The sequence below is a fragment of the Hevea brasiliensis genome, chromosome 14 (genome assembly GCF_030052815.1).
Source record: "Hevea brasiliensis isolate MT/VB/25A 57/8 chromosome 14, ASM3005281v1, whole genome shotgun sequence".
Taxonomy (NCBI): Eukaryota; Viridiplantae; Streptophyta; class Magnoliopsida; order Malpighiales; family Euphorbiaceae; genus Hevea; species Hevea brasiliensis.
This window is the reverse complement of record NC_079506.1, coordinates 82,921,293-82,939,399: the sequence shown is the minus strand read 5'-3', so window position 1 is coordinate 82,939,399 and position 18,107 is coordinate 82,921,293. Positions and strand designations below refer to the sequence as shown.

The 18,107-nt window shown below is 36.4% G+C and overlaps 3 protein-coding genes across 3 annotated transcripts; all 3 read right to left on the bottom strand.

Annotated features, from left to right (window-relative positions):
- Positions 1–5,155: 5,155 nt before the first annotated feature.
- LOC110660229 (60S ribosomal protein L23A) lies at positions 5,156–7,415 on the bottom strand. Its single transcript, XM_058134658.1, has 4 exons — positions 7,329–7,415; positions 7,073–7,135; positions 5,639–6,093; positions 5,156–5,432 (listed from the first exon to the last, which is right to left on the bottom strand). Exons 1-4 carry the CDS (start codon positions 7,413–7,415, stop codon positions 5,348–5,350), a joined length of 690 nt encoding a protein of 229 aa, XP_057990641.1. The 3' UTR covers positions 5,156–5,347.
- Positions 7,416–8,375: 960 nt separating this feature from the next.
- Positions 8,376–8,700, bottom strand: LOC131173013 (auxin-responsive protein SAUR36-like). The gene is made up of 2 exons (XM_058134657.1): positions 8,624–8,700; positions 8,376–8,580 (listed from the first exon to the last, which is right to left on the bottom strand). The coding sequence occupies exons 1-2, from the start codon at positions 8,698–8,700 to the stop codon at positions 8,376–8,378; spliced, it is 282 nt and encodes a 93-aa protein (XP_057990640.1).
- Positions 8,701–9,189: 489 nt separating this feature from the next.
- LOC131173327 (auxin-responsive protein SAUR62-like) lies at positions 9,190–9,639 on the bottom strand. The gene has a single exon (XM_058135495.1). It carries the CDS (start codon positions 9,634–9,636, stop codon positions 9,190–9,192), a length of 447 nt encoding a protein of 148 aa, XP_057991478.1. The 5' UTR covers positions 9,637–9,639.
- Positions 9,640–18,107: the final 8,468 nt, after the last annotated feature.

Below are 18,107 nucleotides of genomic sequence, written 5' to 3'. Positions count from 1 at the left end.
TTAAGAGGCTGACTTAGTCTTGCCAATTGACTAAGTGCCGCACGGTTTAAGCCTAGTTTGAGGTGAGCAAACACTTACTCCCTGACAAATGGCATTGAGCTATGAGCCCAACCCTTCTGAATGTCTGTCCTTAGACCAAATCCCTTACCATATGCAAAATTATCTTATTGAATGTGGAATGCACAATGTCAATGCTATTGCCCTTCTCCAAAAATATCCATTTTACCCCTCCTCTTTCATTTTGGAACATTAATTGTTGTACATGACCTCTAAGAAACCACTCACTCCTCCCAAGTTCAACCTAAAAATAAAGAAGAAGAGGGTTCAAACAAAAGAAAAGAGCACATGAAGGGCTTTAATACTTCTTCCTAATCTCTGTTAAAAGAAAATGGGGCCTTGGGTGTTGATAAGTTAGGCCCATTTTCGAACCCAGCAACTAAATAAGCTACCACACAAGATATATGTCGAACAAACACTCAATTATCTATTTGGGCTAGTAGGAAACTAGAAGCTGACCCACCAAATGATGTTTGCATTTCACAGCCTGATATCCCATTCGAGACTTGTCTCCCTTTGGACACAATGGTCCATCTTGCAATTGATCTCTTTAAGCCCCCAACTGAAGTCAATTCCAGAAGAAGAAACACCATCAGGAAATGTAGAACCTTCATTCCTAGACCAACATATTCAATCAAACAACAAGGTGCAAGAGAAGCAGAAATGGAAGAGACTTGCTAGGACAAAGCATTCGATAGTGGAACTTGTGGAAATCCAATCATCTATTGAGATTGATACGGTAAAGACTGTGCAGGGAAATAGTTTAATGAATGAGAAAAGAAATAAGCAGGAGGAGGAACCTGTGGGGGAACTGAAGAAGTAATGTGTGAATGATCTAACCACTGACGAGGTAAAGGGAGCCAGCCTAAAATGGCCCAAATAGATTAATAAGAATGCTGAGTTGGAATTATTAGGGTTTGGGGAAACCCCTGACAATCCACACACTTAAAGGAATCTACAAATTCCATTCTCTTAACTTATTCTTCTTAATTGAGACAAATAATAAAGAACCTTTTATCAAGAAGGAAACGTGGAAATGCAATCTTCACAACCTATTTATAGTAGAACCTCATAGGTTAGCTGGTGGACTTTGTTTGGCATGGAATGATGATTCTGATGTGGAAGTTATTTTCTTTGATAATTTCTTCATCCATGTAAAAGCCAAATTGGCTAATGTCTCATTCAATTGGGACCTTTTTTTTTGTATATCAGTTGCGAAAAGGAAATTATGAAGGATCAATTTGCTTATCTCCTGGATTATAGTTCTTCCTTGCATGATGCTATTCTTTTAATTGGTGATTTTAATGTTATTTTATCATTAAATGAGAAAAGAGTTGAGGATAGTGGTGCACGCACAAAGATTGATACTTTCCAAAACTTTGTGACTAGTATGGAAAAATTGGATTTAAGTTTCACTGGTCCAGCTATGACTTCGAATAATAGAAGGAGTGGTCATACCAATGTGAAAGAAAGAATTGATAGAGCTCTTGCTACACCCTCTTAGATTCAATTCTTTTCTAGCTTAATAATTTCTCACTTGGAGGATAGAGATTCAGACCATTGGCCTATTCTTCTCCAATTGTACTAGCCTTCTCCTAAGCCAAAGAGAAATTTCTATTATGATGCTTGGTGGTGTCATTATCTCAAGAAGCTTCAGATTTGGTTTCTTCTGTATGGATGGGTAATAATTTTGGCAGGAATCTATCTCGGGTGCATGCATAACTAGAGACTTGTAAAAAAGCTCTCTGAATTAACATAGATGAAACAATCAGAATTCAAACTCCCTTATCCAAGCCTTGCAAGCTCAGCCAGATGAAGTAAAGCAAAATATGGTATCTTGGGATGGGGACCCGGTGCGGCAGTTAGAGAAGGACTGAATTAAAAAAGGAAGAATTATTTTAGGCTCAAAAAGCCAAGCAAGATTAGCTTGTGCAGGGAATAAGAACACTGCTTTCTTTCACTTAAAAGTGATCCAAAGGTAAAGGAGGAGCTCCATCACTGTTTTGCAAGATAATTTCAGTATATGGGGGTATTCATTTGATGAAATCAAATCTATTGCTGTTGATTATTTTCAGGGCATCTATACATCCTACAAAATGAGCAATTTCTTTCAAGTTACTAATGGGATCACCCCGCACATCACGTTGGAGATGAATGACCAGCTGATAAAACATTTTCTCGAGAGGAAACCAAAAGGGCAGTATCTTCCATTCATCCTTCTAAAGCTCTAAGAAGTGATGACATCACTGGCCTCTTCTTCCATAAGTACTGGAGCACAACTGAGGATGAAATTTGCACTTCTGCTCAACATTTTTTCCAAACTAGAGAGATGCCGCAAAATGTTAATCACACACTCATATCTCTCATACCTAAAGTAGCTCAGGGATCATCTATGAAAAACTTACGCCCCATTGGGCTTTGTTCTGTGCTCTATAAAATTATTCCCAAAGTGCCAACTTTCATAATATAGCCAATCATGCCTCACATTGTTAGCAAAGAACAATGTGTTTTTGCTAAAGGGAGATTGATTTCTGAAAATATTCTGATTTGCCATGAATTGATGCACCACCTTAGAACAAAGACAAAGGGTAGAAATTATGAAATGGCTCTGAAATTAGACATTAGTAAAGCTTATGAGTGTGTTGAATGGAATTACTCACAGCATTTATGAAGAAATTGGGTTTCCATGATCAACGGATCTTTTGGATTCTAAAATGCATTACCACTGTCACATACACTTTGTAGACCATTGGCCACAGAGCGAGACTCATTCGCCCTTTTAGGGGATTGAGGCAGGGTGATCCCCTCTCTCCCTATCTCTTCTTATCATGTGCAGAGGGGTTTCTCATATGCTTGCTTCTTTTAGTCTCCAAGGGATTTCTATTGCCAAACATACCCCTTCGAGTACTCACCTACTCTTTGCTGATGATTCAATCATTTTCTCTAAACACACAACTAGAGAGTACACTGTATTTTGAATATTCTTAATGTTTATTCTAGGCCGAGTGGGCAATTTATCAATTATAGAAACTCATCTCTTTTCTTTAGTAGAAACACCTCTCATGGGGTTTGAATGGCTATTTCTCATGTGTTGCACATCCAAAATGTTGGTGGCTTGGATAAATTTCTAGGGCTTCTATCCATTGTTTCTAAATCTAAATCTCAAACTTTTGCAACTATATATTAAACAAAAGATTAGGAACAAATCGGCTGTGTGGAAAAAAAATTTGTTATCTCAAGGAGGGAAGGAAGTGTTAATTAAATCGATGGTAGCTGCCATCCCACTATATGCTATGGCATGTTTTAAACTTCCTATCTCTTTCTGTTAGGAAATTAATAGTTTAGTGGCAAACTTCTGGTGTGGCCAAAGAAAGGATGAAAGGAAGCAGCATTGGGTCTCTTGGCAGAGTATGAATGTAAGCAAATTTTTTGGAGGTTTGGGGTTTTATGATCTTAATAGCTTTAATCAAGCCCTCCTTGCGAAACAGGGATGGTGTCCTTGCGAAACAGGGATGGTGTATCTTAAGGAACCTAATTCTCTTCTTGCTCGGGTTCTTAAGGGGAAATACTTCCCTTACTCATCCTTCATTCTTGAATGCTTCAACTGGAGGGAATGCTTCTTGGGGTTTCTAAATCAAGGTATTGGATGGCATATGAATAACGGTTTCCCGACTCCTTTCCTAGTGCCCTGAGAATTAGAGATAATCCTAACCCGAGTATTCATTGGGCTTCTCAGTTGGTGGATTGGTTTCAGTTTCAATGGGACACTAACGTGCTTCGATAGATCTTCCAAGATGAGGAAATTTGGAATATTCTTGCAATTTCTATCAATTTGATTAACAGGGAAGATCGTATTGTTTGGCATTTCACAAAGGATGGAACCTGCTCAATGAAATCTGGTTACCACCTAGCCCAATTTTCTAAAATTGATCACTCATTTTCCTCTCTGGCAGGCCAAGTCCAATTTCAATTATGAATAATGCAGCCTTTTGGAAGCAAATTTGGAGACTTCGTCTCCCCCCTAAGTTGGCTGTGTTTTTATGGCGCTTTCTGAAAGAGAAGCTTCCAATAGCAATATGGCATCTGTTTTTTCTTGCCCATCTACAATAGCAATATGGCTGCATTCTTCTAATCTTGCAAGCATTTCTATGATAGATTGTTGGTGTGAAATATTCTCCGAAATTGCTAATCGTGTGCAAGGACAGGAACTCATTCGGCTGTCTGTTTTTTTTACTTTGGCAAATTTGGAAAAATAAACACAAGCGAATTTTCAAGGGCGATCCTCTCCCTTATCAGCAAGTCATTCAAGCTGCTCAAATGCACTTTGATGATTTCCTTGCAGCTCAAGATGGTCCCACTCAACGGATTCAATCCGATCGTCATGACCATATCTAGACTCCTCCAATGGGTATGGTTAAAATCAACTCTGATGCCACTACTTGCATCCAACGCAACTTTGGAACCATAGCTACCATTGCTAGAGATGATTAACGGCGGGCCTTTTGGATGGAGCTGCCAAAAGATTAAAGGAATCACTGATCCCCTTATCCTGGAATGTATAGCGTGTAGAGAAGCTACTATTTTGGCAAAACAACAGCATAAGTGGAGCCTTGATCCCTCAAAATATCCAGAGTCTCGTAAACGATGTGTTATCTGTGTCTCAAGATTTTAATTTTGTATCTTTTAATTTCATTGGAAGGTCGGGTAACAAAATGACGCACTTTTTAATAGCTAAATCTCTAGCGTATGATTCCTTTTTGTGTAATCCAATGGCCCAAATAGTCTTTATATATTCTCTTCGGCCTTCCTAGACTGTTCAATGAAAGATGTCCCCTTTAGAAAAAAAAAAAAAAGAAAAATAAAATCACGTGACGCTTCGCAATAGGAAAGAATGGTGGGATTGTTGACGTTCTTCAATAGTACCGTAACTCTTACGTATGTGTTACCATATGCATTGGAGAATTATGTTTAGAACTATAAATTATTTTTGTAAACAGGGATACCTATTATTTCTTTTTTTGGTTTATATAATTTTCCTTTTTTTTTTAGTTGGCTTTTTCGTTTATTATTACCAATCTTTGAATGCAGAGAACAAAGATTGAAAAATTGGCCATATCAAATAAATTTTAAATGAAATAGAGTAAAAACAGAAATTATAGTTCTCAAAATATTTTAAAGAAAACAAACGTGATATTGGGGCCCTAAATCACTTAATTACTCCTAACAAAACTGTCAACAAAACAATATGTTGGTATCACTTTGCTAGTGATCTAACTCACAAAACCATAATTTAAATGATGCCAATCTTGTTTGCCACATCCAAGGCATCATAATCTGGAGTCAACCTTACATATGCCTTCTTAGTTCCATCAGGCCTGCATTAGAATAAGAATTGGTAAGGATACAATTGAGAGGACACTAAATGTAAATCATGACTCCACATCTCAGCCATTTAAACAAAAGAATAAACTAATTGCTAAGTTTCTTCAAAAGTTGGAATCCACAAAGCAATATCAAGCTAGTTTTATTAATTTACTTCCAATAATACCAAAATGCTTCAGCATACAAAATACATAGTTACCTGATCAAAGTATTGACTTTCTTGGTGTGAATGTCATACATCTTCTTCACTGCATCTTTGATCTTCTTCTTGTCAGCACGAATGTCAACAATAAACACAAGTGTGTTGTTGTCCTCAATCTTCTTCATGGCAGACTCGGTAGTTAGTGGATACTTCAGAATCTGATAGTGGTCCAACTTGTTTCTTGGTGGTGCGCTGATGCGAGGATACTTTGGGTTTCTCTCCTTCTTCAATGTCTTGGGCCGGTGGAATGTGACCTTTGTCCTGATCTTTTTAGCTTTCTTCTTAAATGTTGGTCCTGATTTCACAGCCTTGGCAGCTTTGACAGCTTGCGCCTTTGAATCAGTCTTTTTGGCAGCATCAGCTGCGAGAAGTGAAGACAAGTTTTTGTAGCACCAAATAAAAACCAGACACAGGACACATATTTCTAGATTAGAGGTAAAAAGTAGACAAGACTACAAGAATGCATTTGAAAACTCCATGTCCAAGGCCAGGCCAATAAACTCAAAATCACAATAAGCTGAGCAAACATCAATTGCCGTGGCAAAAATGTGCATTCTACTGAGATTTTTTTTTTCAAATTTTGTCTAATATTAGAGCCTATGAAAACAAAAAATTGTTTTAATTTTAGAAATAATATCTTAATATTTCCAATTCTTTCTCTACACAAAAACATAAGACTGGCTATCATGATAATTTAGTGATTAATAGTTTCCTGTCCTAATACAGCATCTTCCTTCTCCTTTTACGATTACCAGTTTTGGCCAACACAGACGTACGCTTATAGCCTTATACAAATTAAATATCTAAGACAAAGTTTTTGTTATACATTTTAAAAAATACTATATATTGATGCATTTAATTAGATTTAAAGACACTAGGTTAAAATCTTAAATGTGAATAAAAACCTCATTTGAATATGGATTAGAAATAGCGAATAAAAAAGTCATTACCCCAAATATGACACCAATCTCATTCAAGAATTTAATTAATTAACAAATAAGTTAACTTTCAACTACAAATTCAAATCACTAACTTGAAGTCTTTCCATTCTAACATAGCACATCCATTGCATACAACAATCGGGCACCATTCAAGGAATTGTCAGCGTATTAAAACAGCCCCAACAACTAATAGACAGGTAACACACTACTATTAGAAACTAACACCCTACCACTGGAAACAACCCAAAAGCCAATTTGCACGTTCAAAAATACAGTCCTTAATAAGCAAAAACAAGACTACAGCTAGGCATAGTTATTAAAGGGGCACCTCAGGCAAGCCTCAGACTTAAGGCTCACCAGGCTCGAACCCAAGCGCCTTATTCAACTAGGTGTGAGCCTTTGTTCTAGGCACAAGATTCTGGAATGGCATGCCTTCTTTATTTTCATCTTAAACTCAAACATTTACGCCTCAACTCGCTCAAGTGCGCACCTGCGCTTTGCGCCTAGACTCCAAGACTCCTTGGCGCCTTAGCGCGCCTTGATCTTTTAATAACTATGCCGCTAGGGACATAAAACATAAATTATCCAAAAAAAGGGTAGTCTTTTGAAGTCCTAACAGAAACCCAAACCTCAATTTCTATTAAGATCAGAAAACTAGCTCCATGCGAACATATACACAATATAATAATGCACACCAAATAGAAAATTAAAAAAAAAAAAGGCAAAACCAGAAGTAAAGGGCGTACCTTTAGCCGCACCCATGGATTAAAATTCTTCTTAAAGAACACCCAATCCTGGTAAAACCGAAAATCAAAGCTCAGCATCAAAGACATTTCGAACCAAATTAATATTTAGGTATAATCAGCTTAGATCCATACTGACTTCAATTAATTTTAAGCAGTTAATAGATCTACAAACAAACTTTTACACTAAAGAAAACTAGCAAGGGTTCATATAAAACTTGGTATTGCCATCGAATCACAATTAGATGAGGAGAGAGCAGTGAGCAGTGCGTAATAGATGGATCCAGGAACACAAACGAAGATAATTCACAGAGAAATATGGGAGACCTCACCGGAGCAGTTGCAGCCGTGTCTCGTAGGGTTTCGAAAAGAGGAGACGATAAAATGTTATCTTATAGAGGACTGCCGAAATTACCGTTTCACCCTTAATGGGTTATGGGCTGGGTTTCTTCACGAGGTGCTGTGTTAGGTCTGGCTTTTTCACATGTATTTTTTATTTTATTTTTTATTTTTTTACTATTTTTCCCAATTTATACAAAAAAATCCTTCAATAATTCATCAGAATTATTTAAAAATAAAGGAAATTCAAACAATAAAAACTTGTGTTGTACATTATTTGATGGATTTTTAAAATGTTATGACTTTTTAATTCTTAAATTTAACAACATTTTAATTCTTAAATAATTTAAGTTGCCCAAATCAAATTTAATTTTAAATTTAAAAATTAAAAAATAATCAAGAAAAATGTTGAAATGTTTTGATTTATTATTTGAAAGAAATTTCATTGGAAATATTATTCAAAAATAAATTTTCATTAAAATTTTTTTTATATATTTGAATATGATTCAAATTTACTTTTTTTTTAAATTAAAGAACAAAATAAGTAAAAAAAATATAAATTTTATAGAAGTTTTGATATTGAAAAAAAAAATGTAAAATATGATATAATTGAAAAAAATAAATAAATAAAAGGAACTAGAAGCCATGGGGCTTGAATAAATGATCAGTTCTTTATATATGTAACTATAGCAGTTCAGAAGCTACAAATTGCTAATTGATGGCATGTTGAAGATTCAGAGATGATGAACAACAACTACTAGCTATGGAAGTCCATAATGCTCTCTTTACATCTCTAGAAACATGCTGCTGTTTGACCAAAACAATTGCATATTCCAAAAGCCCTGCCTCGCATAGTATTGTAAGAGATTCATTGCTCACCAATCCAAACTCTTGCTCTGCCATTTGGAATAGTTTTCTGATAATTTCATTGTCAAGAAATTCCAATGGAAGCAAAAAACCGTTTTTGATTGGCAGAGTACACTGCAAAGTGGCCCTTCTTAGCTTTTTCAGATGTGCTGCAACTGCTTGTATCCATGCTTCCAATGGTTTGTGGCAGCGTGATTCTTTTTATCTGATGGTAGCCAGTTTCTGCTATTTTCTTGCTAATTAAGGAGTTTCTTGGGACTGATCATTTTGTCTATGAAGGCAAAGAAAGAACGATCTATGAGAAGAAGCAAAGGAGCTGAAGCTGAAGAGGTTTAGATATTGGAATAGTGAATGCTAATCCTGTGATGGGTAGAAGGGAAAGGAAGTGGGTTCATTATATATGCACAAACTCAAGACACAAGTCTCGTTATTGGAGTTCCCACAATGCAAGGATAAAGAGGAGATTATGAGGACAACACAAAGATAAGACGCAAACAGTAAGAGAGCAAAATTAGTAATGTTGAGATTTTTGTCATTTCTATAAATTATACCAAATTGAAAATTATTTTCAATTGAAAGACTAAGCAGGAACAAAAATTTTGAGATGCTTGGTTAGGTATACTTGTATATCCATGTTTACAAATCTAATTCTAACTATTCAGAAGCTGCAAATTGGTAATTGATGGATTGGTGGTTGATGTCGGAGATGCAAAGATGATGAAAAACAGCCACTAGCTATAGACGTCAACAATGCTCTCTCCACATCTCTAGTAACATTCTGTTTGATCAGAGTAATTACATATTCCATAAGCTTTGCATCACATGTCAATGTGAGATACTCTGTGGCTGGTAATCCGAACTCTTCTTCTGCCATGTTGAATAGCTCTCTAATAATTTCATTGTTAAGATATTCCAAAGGAAGCAAAAAGCGTTTTTTATCAACAGAGTACACAATAAAATGGCCTTTCTTGACCTCTATTGGTGTGTTAGGACTTCTTGGATCTATGCTTGTAATGGTTTGTGGCAACGTGATTCTTTTTCGACTGATAGCAGCTAGCTTCTGCCATTTCCTTGCCAAATTCAGAAGCTTCTTGGCAGAAATCATCTTGTTAGTCTATGAACTGAACAGAGAGATTTTGATAGGAAGAAAGCTTTAGATTTTGGAATACTAAATGTTAATCCTGCGATGGGTAGAAGGGAAAGTAAGTGACTTGATTATATATTTACTAGGTCAGAGACAACTCATCTCTTGTTGCTCTCACAATGCAGAGGTACATGGAAGCAAAACCATGTGATTGTTAGTTGTGAGAGATTGTTGTGAGGCTTTCATGTTTTCTTCTGTTTGACCATCAACCCAACAAGGTGGACCATAGGGGTGCCATATCTATGTCCTTCAAGAATGGACAAAGAATGGTGGGTAATGACCACATATCACAAGTCATTGCAAGCTATATCAACCACAAACTATGGAGATAAATAACAAGCCAATATGAATCTAGACCTACTTTTGATAGCTGCATTTAATGAATTCCAATCTATTTTCAAGAAACTCAGTTATTGGTGAAATCAATAAAGTTTTTACAAGTTTGGCTCTATAGTCTGCACATATACAAGGTAGAAACAATGCAAGTTGGAAACGTAATGTCTAGGAACTGCCAGACATATAATTGGTGGTTCATATCTGAAATGGAACTACTTATAATTTGGATGCCATTCTTGAATTTAAGATCAATTTTTTTAGAATTTTAATGAAGAATTGTATAGGTTAATGCATTTTATCTCTGATCACCCTGTGCTGGTGTGATACTTATAATATAGAATATTTTGGTCTTGTTGTATATAGGTGTGTCTGTCTCGATTGCTAGGCCAAACTCCTCAAATTGTATTACAAAAGTAATTTCAATTGTTGAGGCATTGACTTGCTTAGTTTGTTTGATTACCATTTTCTTTAAACTTACTGATGATGAATCAATTCAAATCAAATTGGATTGTACGCTTACCTCAAAGTCTTGTCTACTTTGACCCTTAAGTCTCATGGTTTTGTCCTTGAAAAGAGCTCTCAAGAGGGAGGGGTGTGCTTGGCTTTACAAGTTTCTAGCCTCCTTGACTCTAAGTTGGGATTTTGCATTGTTATGGAAAGTCAATCACTATATTATTTCTTTGTATATTCTGTATTCTGTATTCCTATTTAGGATTTTTTCCTAATTAGTAGAATACAATTATAGGAATCAATTGTATATATATACCCATGTACAAATTAATTGAAATCAAGGAGAATCATCTCTTTCTACATGGTATCAGAGCAGGTCATCTATCTAGGGTGACTATTGGTTCTCATCACCCAGCTCAGGAGAGACCTTGGCTGTCGACCGGCTGTTTCGACTCCGATCAACATTGCCAGCGTCGCATCAACCCCCTCATTCCACCACTGTATGTTGTTGCCTGATCCAGTACACCATTAAAGGACTTCTTAGGTTTGGCTCTCAGATCCTATTTCGGTATTTGCTTGATTTGTGATTTTGGGTTATTTTGCTGCTGTAAACACTTTGGATTAGCGTTTCGGTTAGTTTTCTTTGTCTCACAAATGGCAGACAATAAGAATATTATTTCTGATGTGATTCCGGTGATGACTAAGATCACGGAACACAAACTTAATGGTTCGAATTATCTGGAGTGGAGTAAGACTGTTAGGGTCTATTTGCGTAGCATTGATAAGGATGATCACCTTACTAAAGATCCACCTACTGATGATACACAACAAACTTGGCTAAGAGAGGATGCTCGGTTATTTTTGCAGCTTCGGAACTCGATTCACAGTGAGGTAATTAGTTTAATTAATCACTGTGAATTTGTTAAGGAATTGATGGATTACTTAGATTTTTTGTATTCTGGTAAAGGGAATATCTAACGTATTTATGATATTTGTGAGGCATTCTACCGTTCTGAGAAAGAGGATAAGTCTCTCACGGCTTATTTTATGGATTTTAAACGGGTATATGAGGAACTTAATGTATTGTTGCCTTTTAGTCCTGATGTGAAAGTTCAGCAGGCCCAACGGGAGCAATTGGCTATTATGAGTTTTCTTGCAGGCCTTCCTTCACAGTATGAGGCTGCTAAATCTCATATTCTCTCCAGTTCCGAGATTTCCTCTTTGCATGAAACGTTCACACGGGTCCTTCGTATAGAAAGTACCCAATCTTCACAACCTGCCAGTAGTGCTCTTATTAGCTGTAGTCCAAATGGACAACAGGGTAATAGAAGAGGAAGTAGAGGAGCAATTACAGGCAACAGAAGTAATCAGCGTAATGGAGAGGCTAGTTCTAATCAGGACTCAAGAGGAGTCATTTGTTATTATTGCCATGAGCTTGGCCATACAAAATATAATTGCCCGCAACTTCAGAGGAAAAATCAGCGATCACAAATGGCAAATATGGCAGCAAAGGATTCTACAGTATCTTCCTCTGAGAAAACTATTTTGATATCTGCAGAGGATTTTGCACAGTTTTCCCAGTATCAGGCATCTCTAAAGCCTACCAGTTCCCCTGTCACTACGATCGCTGAGTCAGGTAAATCCACTACATGCCTTGTGTCTTCCTCAACCAAATGGGTTATTGATTCTAGTGCGACAGATCACATGATAGGTAATTCTAGTCTTTTATCTGCTTTTCAGTCTAATCTCACTTCCTCTACGGTTACTTTAGCTAATGGTTCTAATTCTTGTGTCATGGGTTCTGAAACTGCGGACCCGACTTCGTCAATTTCTTTGTCATCTGTTTTGTGTCTATCAAAATTCTCTTTTAATCTACTTTCTGTTAGTAAACTTACTCATACCTTAAATTGTTCTGTTTCCATTTTTCCTGATCAGTGTTTGTTTCAAGATCTTACGACGAAGCAGATTATTGGTAGAGGACGTGAGTCAGGTGATCTCTACATTCTGAAAAATCATGTACCGCAGTCGCTTGTTTGCTCCAGTACCTTAACACCTCTTGAAGCTCATTGTAGATTGGGCCATCCTTCTTTGTCTACCATGAAGAAGCTGTGTCCTCGATTTGATCTTTATCGATTTAGAATGTGATTCGTGTCGGTTTGCAAAACATCATCGTCGCTACGTGTCTAGAGTCAATAAATGGGCTTCATCCCCTTTTGAGTTAGTTCATTCTGATGTTTGGGGTCCTTGTTCAGTTACTTCTAAAACTGGATTTCGTTATTTTGTTACTTTTGTTGATAATTACTCTCGTGTTACCTGGTTATATTTAATGAAGAATCGTTCTGAATTATTTTCTATATTTTGTGCCTTTTGTAATGCAATCAAAACTCAATTTAATATTTCTGTGCTCATATTAAGAAGTGACAATGCCAAAGAATACTTTTCAGCACAATTTCAGTCTTATATGAAACAAAATGGCATTCTTCATCAGTCTTCCTGTGTGGATACCCCATCCCAAAATGGCGTGGCCGAAAGAAAAAATCGACATCTTCTTGAGGTAACTCGTGCTCTTCTTTTTCAGATGAAAGTTCCTAAACACTTTTGGGCGGATGCAGTTTCTACTGCATGTTTTTTGATCAATCGTATGCCGTCTTCTGTCCTTAATGGGGATATTCCTTATACTGCTTTGTTTCCTATAAAATCTTTGTTCCCTGTTGTCACACCTTACCCCTCTGTAAGGCATAACATAATCCCGTAGAATACTTAATGAACTACCGAACTTCACCTACCGATCATTAAGTACCCTACAAGGGATTTTAAAACAATTTTCTTACATTTTGAAAGTGGTGAGCATTTTGGTAGGAATTAAAAACCATTTATTCAAAGTTTAAATATTAGTAAAAAATTTTGTCCATTTAAATTTTGCCGCAAATTTTATAAAAATTTTGACAGAGTTCCGTTTGTAATTGGAGAAAACAGTTCTTCAATTACCTGCGAAAAACACTTCCAAAAATTTTTCACAACTCCCAACCTCCAATAAACCTCAATTCAACTCAATTCAATTCACTTCAAAATAAATCTGTAATTAAATCAAAATTTATCATCACAAAATATTTAATAATTTCATTCACATGGCATAAGGTATGAAATTCACAAGTATAAATATTTATTTACAGAAAGAAATCCAAAAAATAATATTATTACAATTTATTTACAACTGCTCAACTTACATTGATACATACAACATTTCTATATTTACATCAAAATTATCTACAAGGGTATAAAACAATACCCGTACAAAATGATCGATGCGGTCCACAATTCGATAGCAGCTCACTCTGCTGCTTTCTCCTTGCTCTTATCTGCGACAGCAAAATAAGCTATCGCTGAGTATAAAAATACTCAGTGGTGCACAATAAAAATTTAAAATGCAATACATAAATCGTTCATTGATGAAACACAATTTGAATACTTCTCAATCACATTTCACAAATATTAAAGTTCATAACAACTCCATTTAGTCAAATAATTTATTAAACACAGTGTTGCCAAAATCATACACAACTTAAGCCATGACACAAAATTTCAGATCAATGCCGTGCTGTACACCACGACAAAGCAATCTACAACCCCATTAATCGAAATCAATGAGGGAGGTGGCTAGCTAGCTAATGAGTACTCATCCGATCTCAACCTCAACAGGCAAGCCAGAGAGGGAGGAAAATAAACGATCTCAACCCCATAAATAGAGGAGGAATAGTGTGATACTGTCATGCTAAGTGTGAACACAAAATCAATTCAAAACAATTTATTCAAATAATTTATGAAAAATCTAATCAATTTCCAAAGTCATATTTGTGATTATAAAATGGCAACACAGTACATAATTAATCACAAAAGTCAAATTTTTGAGAATAAAATATTTAAACAAGAATTATTATGCACAGACCTGACGTGAGTCGCCTCTAGGCCTTGACTCAGTCTCTCCGAGTCTCCAAGTCTTTTTCAGTTGAAACACACAGTTTCATAGTGTTTTAGTACCATAACTTAACATAAGTCCAAAAATAAATTTAACTTCACTTTTACCTAGCTTTAATGTGTTAAATTTGACGTTCTCGAAGTTTTTGTATTTCGGGTTACTATTCACTATACTATTCAAGTCAAATTGTTGACTTTTTAAGGCTTAATAGGTATGGGAACTCCAACTTCACCCACATACCACATTTTGGTCATTAAATTTGTTGGTTTTGGTCATTTTCTCAAAGCTTAAGTCCTTCAAGCAAAATTGTCAAATTTTCAGCTTTGGTGTTCCTAGTTGCACTGTTCTATTGGTCAATCTACTGTTAGAATTTGGCAAACCTTCCTTCATAGAAAATGTTCCTTATTGTCTTAAGTTTATTCTCATTTTTGGATCACCCCAATTGGAGTTTTTTAGCTCAAGTTATGGCCATTTGAACTAGGGCTGCAGGATTGGAAACAACCCAGATTTTCTAGGCAAATTTTGGTGCTGGCAGATTTGGGTAACCAACTTGGGGTGGCCAAATGGCTTGGTTGCTGGCAGAATTTGGACTTGTGTTCTTCATGAAAATTTTAGGTCTATATCTCATCTAATCACTGGTAAAATTTCAGGTCAATTTGACCTGTCTAGCTCGAGTTATGACCAAAGGAACAAACACTGTTCATTTGGTCAGTTTGTATAGTGGCAGACTGCACTTATCCAACTTTGGTCAATTTGTTCACTAGGTTTTGGTCACTTTTTGGGCATGGTTCCTAAATGAAAATTGTGTCATTTTATGTCTATTTTCATCCCCAATTGGTGCCATATCAATTGGACTTGTAAAATTTCAGTTTTGGTCCTTCAAAGTTGACTTGGTCATGCTGCCAGCAGCATGACCATACACCCTCCGAATTTAGCTTCCATTCCAACAATTCAAACACAACTCATTTGGTCACAATTGACCATTTTTCACTTCACAATAGATCAAACACACCATTTACTCATTTCTCCAAATTTTGCCTCAAAACCCTAGGCCTCCAAACCCTAATCACACTAAATTATTGCATTCAATCACATTTAAGAATTTCAACCTTAACCATTCAACTAAATAAGGTTTTTAAACTCATTCAAATGCATCAAACCATACAAAATCATGCTCCCCTTCAAGCTGGCCGAAAATTCAATTTGGTCCTCTCCCCATATTTTTATTTCATTTCATTAGTTTCTAAGCTCATTTCAACAACTAACTATGCATTTAAAATGGAAAATAACAAGTTAACATACTAACCTCTATTAAAACTTCAAATCTCTATCTTTTGCTCTTCTTTCTTCTTGTAATCTTCTTCTTAAGTTGCAATAACAAGCTCTAGTAAGGTTTTTAGGGGAGTTATGAAGGTTGAGTGAAGGAAAATTAAGCTTAAGTGTAAGCTTAAATGAAGAATTTTCATGGAGGATTTTGGGAGAAGGTGAGGCGGCAACAAAGGGAGAAGAAGAGGTTTTTATTTTTTTTTTCTTTTCTTTCTTTTTATCTATTTTGCTTATGGAAGACCATAAAAAAAATCTAATTAATCAATTTATTAATTATACACTTATGGCATCATGCATTATGTCATGCATGATGTCATCACCTTTACTTTTTCATTTTCCCTCTTTTTTTTTTCTTTTTTTTTTCTATTAGTTCTTTAATTTAATTTTCGACTCCGAAATTTTCTTTTCTCCGATTTTATTTGACAGTTAGGTCAGGAGTCAGCTCTCGGGGTCAATTGACCAAATTGCCCCTCGTCGGTTCATCCCGGTTTGCAAATAATTCCATATTTCTTTCGGCTCCCTGACCTAATTATTTGACTGACTTAACAGTTCTTTTTCGTGATTTTCTCTTTTCCACTGTGTTCATAAGGGTCCTAAGGACCGCAGCGTCACATTTTACGGTTCGAAATTTGAGTTTAAAATGACTTCGCAGTCGTTCCCAAGGAGGTCACCCATCGCTGTGACTCTCGGCTCATTTAACTTCTTATGTTCTGTTTTTCTTATTTATACTTAACTAATTGAACATTACTAATTATTTATGTTTATGGCTTCTCTAATTGACTTAAGTGTGGTTCTAATCTCCTTAATTGTCCGGACCGACACCGGTCATCGAAACAGTGAAATATACCAGGCTATACAAATAGGGGTGTTACACCTGTTGAACCCCGTATTTTTTGTTGTACCTGTTTTGTGCGTGATGTTCGTCCACAGATTACTAAATTGGATCCAAAGTCTCTCAAATGTGTCTTCCTTGGGTACTCCTGGCTCCAAAAAGGGTACCGCTGTTTCTCTCCTACTCTTAATCATTATCTTGTTTCTGCAGATGTCACATTTTTTGAGTCCACTCCATTTTTTCCTCCATCATCTGTGTATGAGAGTCAGGGGGAGGAGGATGATCTCTTAATATATATTGTCCAACCAATGTCTAGTCCTCTCCCACAGCCTGATCCTTCTGTCTCTAGACCTACTCGACCTCCCGTTGTTCATGTTTATTCTAGGAGATTGGAGATTCCTGACTCAGATCCTCCACCAGCTACTTCGTTGGGAGATCCTGTACCTCATGCTGATCATGATTCTGATCTAGACTTACCCATTGCTCTTCGTAAAGGTAAATGTTCATGTACTTATCCTATCTCTTCTTTTGTTTCTTATATTTTGTTTCTTATAATCAATTGTCTTCTTGTTCTCGGTGTTTTGTTACTTCTTTAGACTCTGTTCCTATCCCTAATACTGTTGGTGAGGCACTGTCTCATCCTGGCTGGTGTGCTGCTATGAAAGAGGAAATGGAGGCTTTAAATGCTAATGGTACATAGGAACTGTTGCCTTTGCCCACTGGTAAGAAAGCTATTGGTTGCAAATGGGTATTTACAGTAAAGGTAAATCCTAATGGTTCTGTGGCTAGGTTAAAAGCACGCCTTGTAGCAAAAGGATATGCTCAGACATATGGGGTTGACTACTTTGACACTTTTTCTCCTGTAGCTAAACTTACTTCTGTTCGCTTGTTTATCTCTTTAGCAGCTACATATGATTGGCCCCTGCACCAATTGGATATCAAGAATGCTTTCCTTCATGGTGATCTTCAGGAGGAGGTGTATATGGAGCAACCACCTGGGTTTATTGCTCAGGGGGAGTAGCGTAAAGTTTGTAGGCTTCGAAAGTCTCTTTACGGCTTGAAACAAAGTCTTAGGGCTTGGTTTGGGAGATTCAGTGAAGCAGTACAGGAATTTGGTATGCAAAAGAGTAAGTGTGATTACTCAGTATTTTATAGGCAATCTGAAGCTGGTCTAATTCTCCTGGTAGTCTATGTGAATGACATTGTCATCATTGGGAGTGACTCTGCAGGTATTTCATCTCTTAAAACCTTCCTCCAAACCCAGTTTCATACCAAAGACTTCGGATTGTTAAAGTATTTCTTGGGTATTGAAGTTATGAGAAATAAGAAGGGTATTTTCTTGTCTCAAAGAAAATATGTCCTCGATTTATTGACAGAGACAGGAAAATTAGGTACTAAGCCTTGTAGTGCACCAATGACTCCAAATTTACAACTGTTAGCAGGGGATAGTGAGTTGTTTGAAGATCCAGAGAGATACAGGAGATTGGTAAGAAAATTGAACTACCTTACAGT

Coding starts and splice junctions, on each gene's coding strand:
- LOC110660229 (XM_058134658.1), bottom strand. CDS start 7,415: ATGTCTTTGATGCTGAGCTTTGATTTTCGGTTTTACCAGGATTGGGTG. Junction 6,094..7,072: donor AGTCTAGGCGCAAAGCGCAG/GTGCGCACTTGA, acceptor GCATTCTTGTAG/TCTTGTCTACTTTTTACCTC. Junction 5,433..5,638: donor AAAGTCAATACTTTGATCAG/GTAACTATGTAT, acceptor ATTCTAATGCAG/GCCTGATGGAACTAAGAAGG.
- LOC131173013 (XM_058134657.1), bottom strand. CDS start 8,700: ATGGATACAAGCAGTTGCAGCACATCTGAAAAAGCTAAGAAGGGCCAC. Junction 8,581..8,623: donor TACTCTGCCAATCAAAAACG/GTTTTTTGCTTC, acceptor TGAAATTATCAG/AAAACTATTCCAAATGGCAG.
- LOC131173327 (XM_058135495.1), bottom strand. CDS start 9,636: ATGATTTCTGCCAAGAAGCTTCTGAATTTGGCAAGGAAATGGCAGAAG.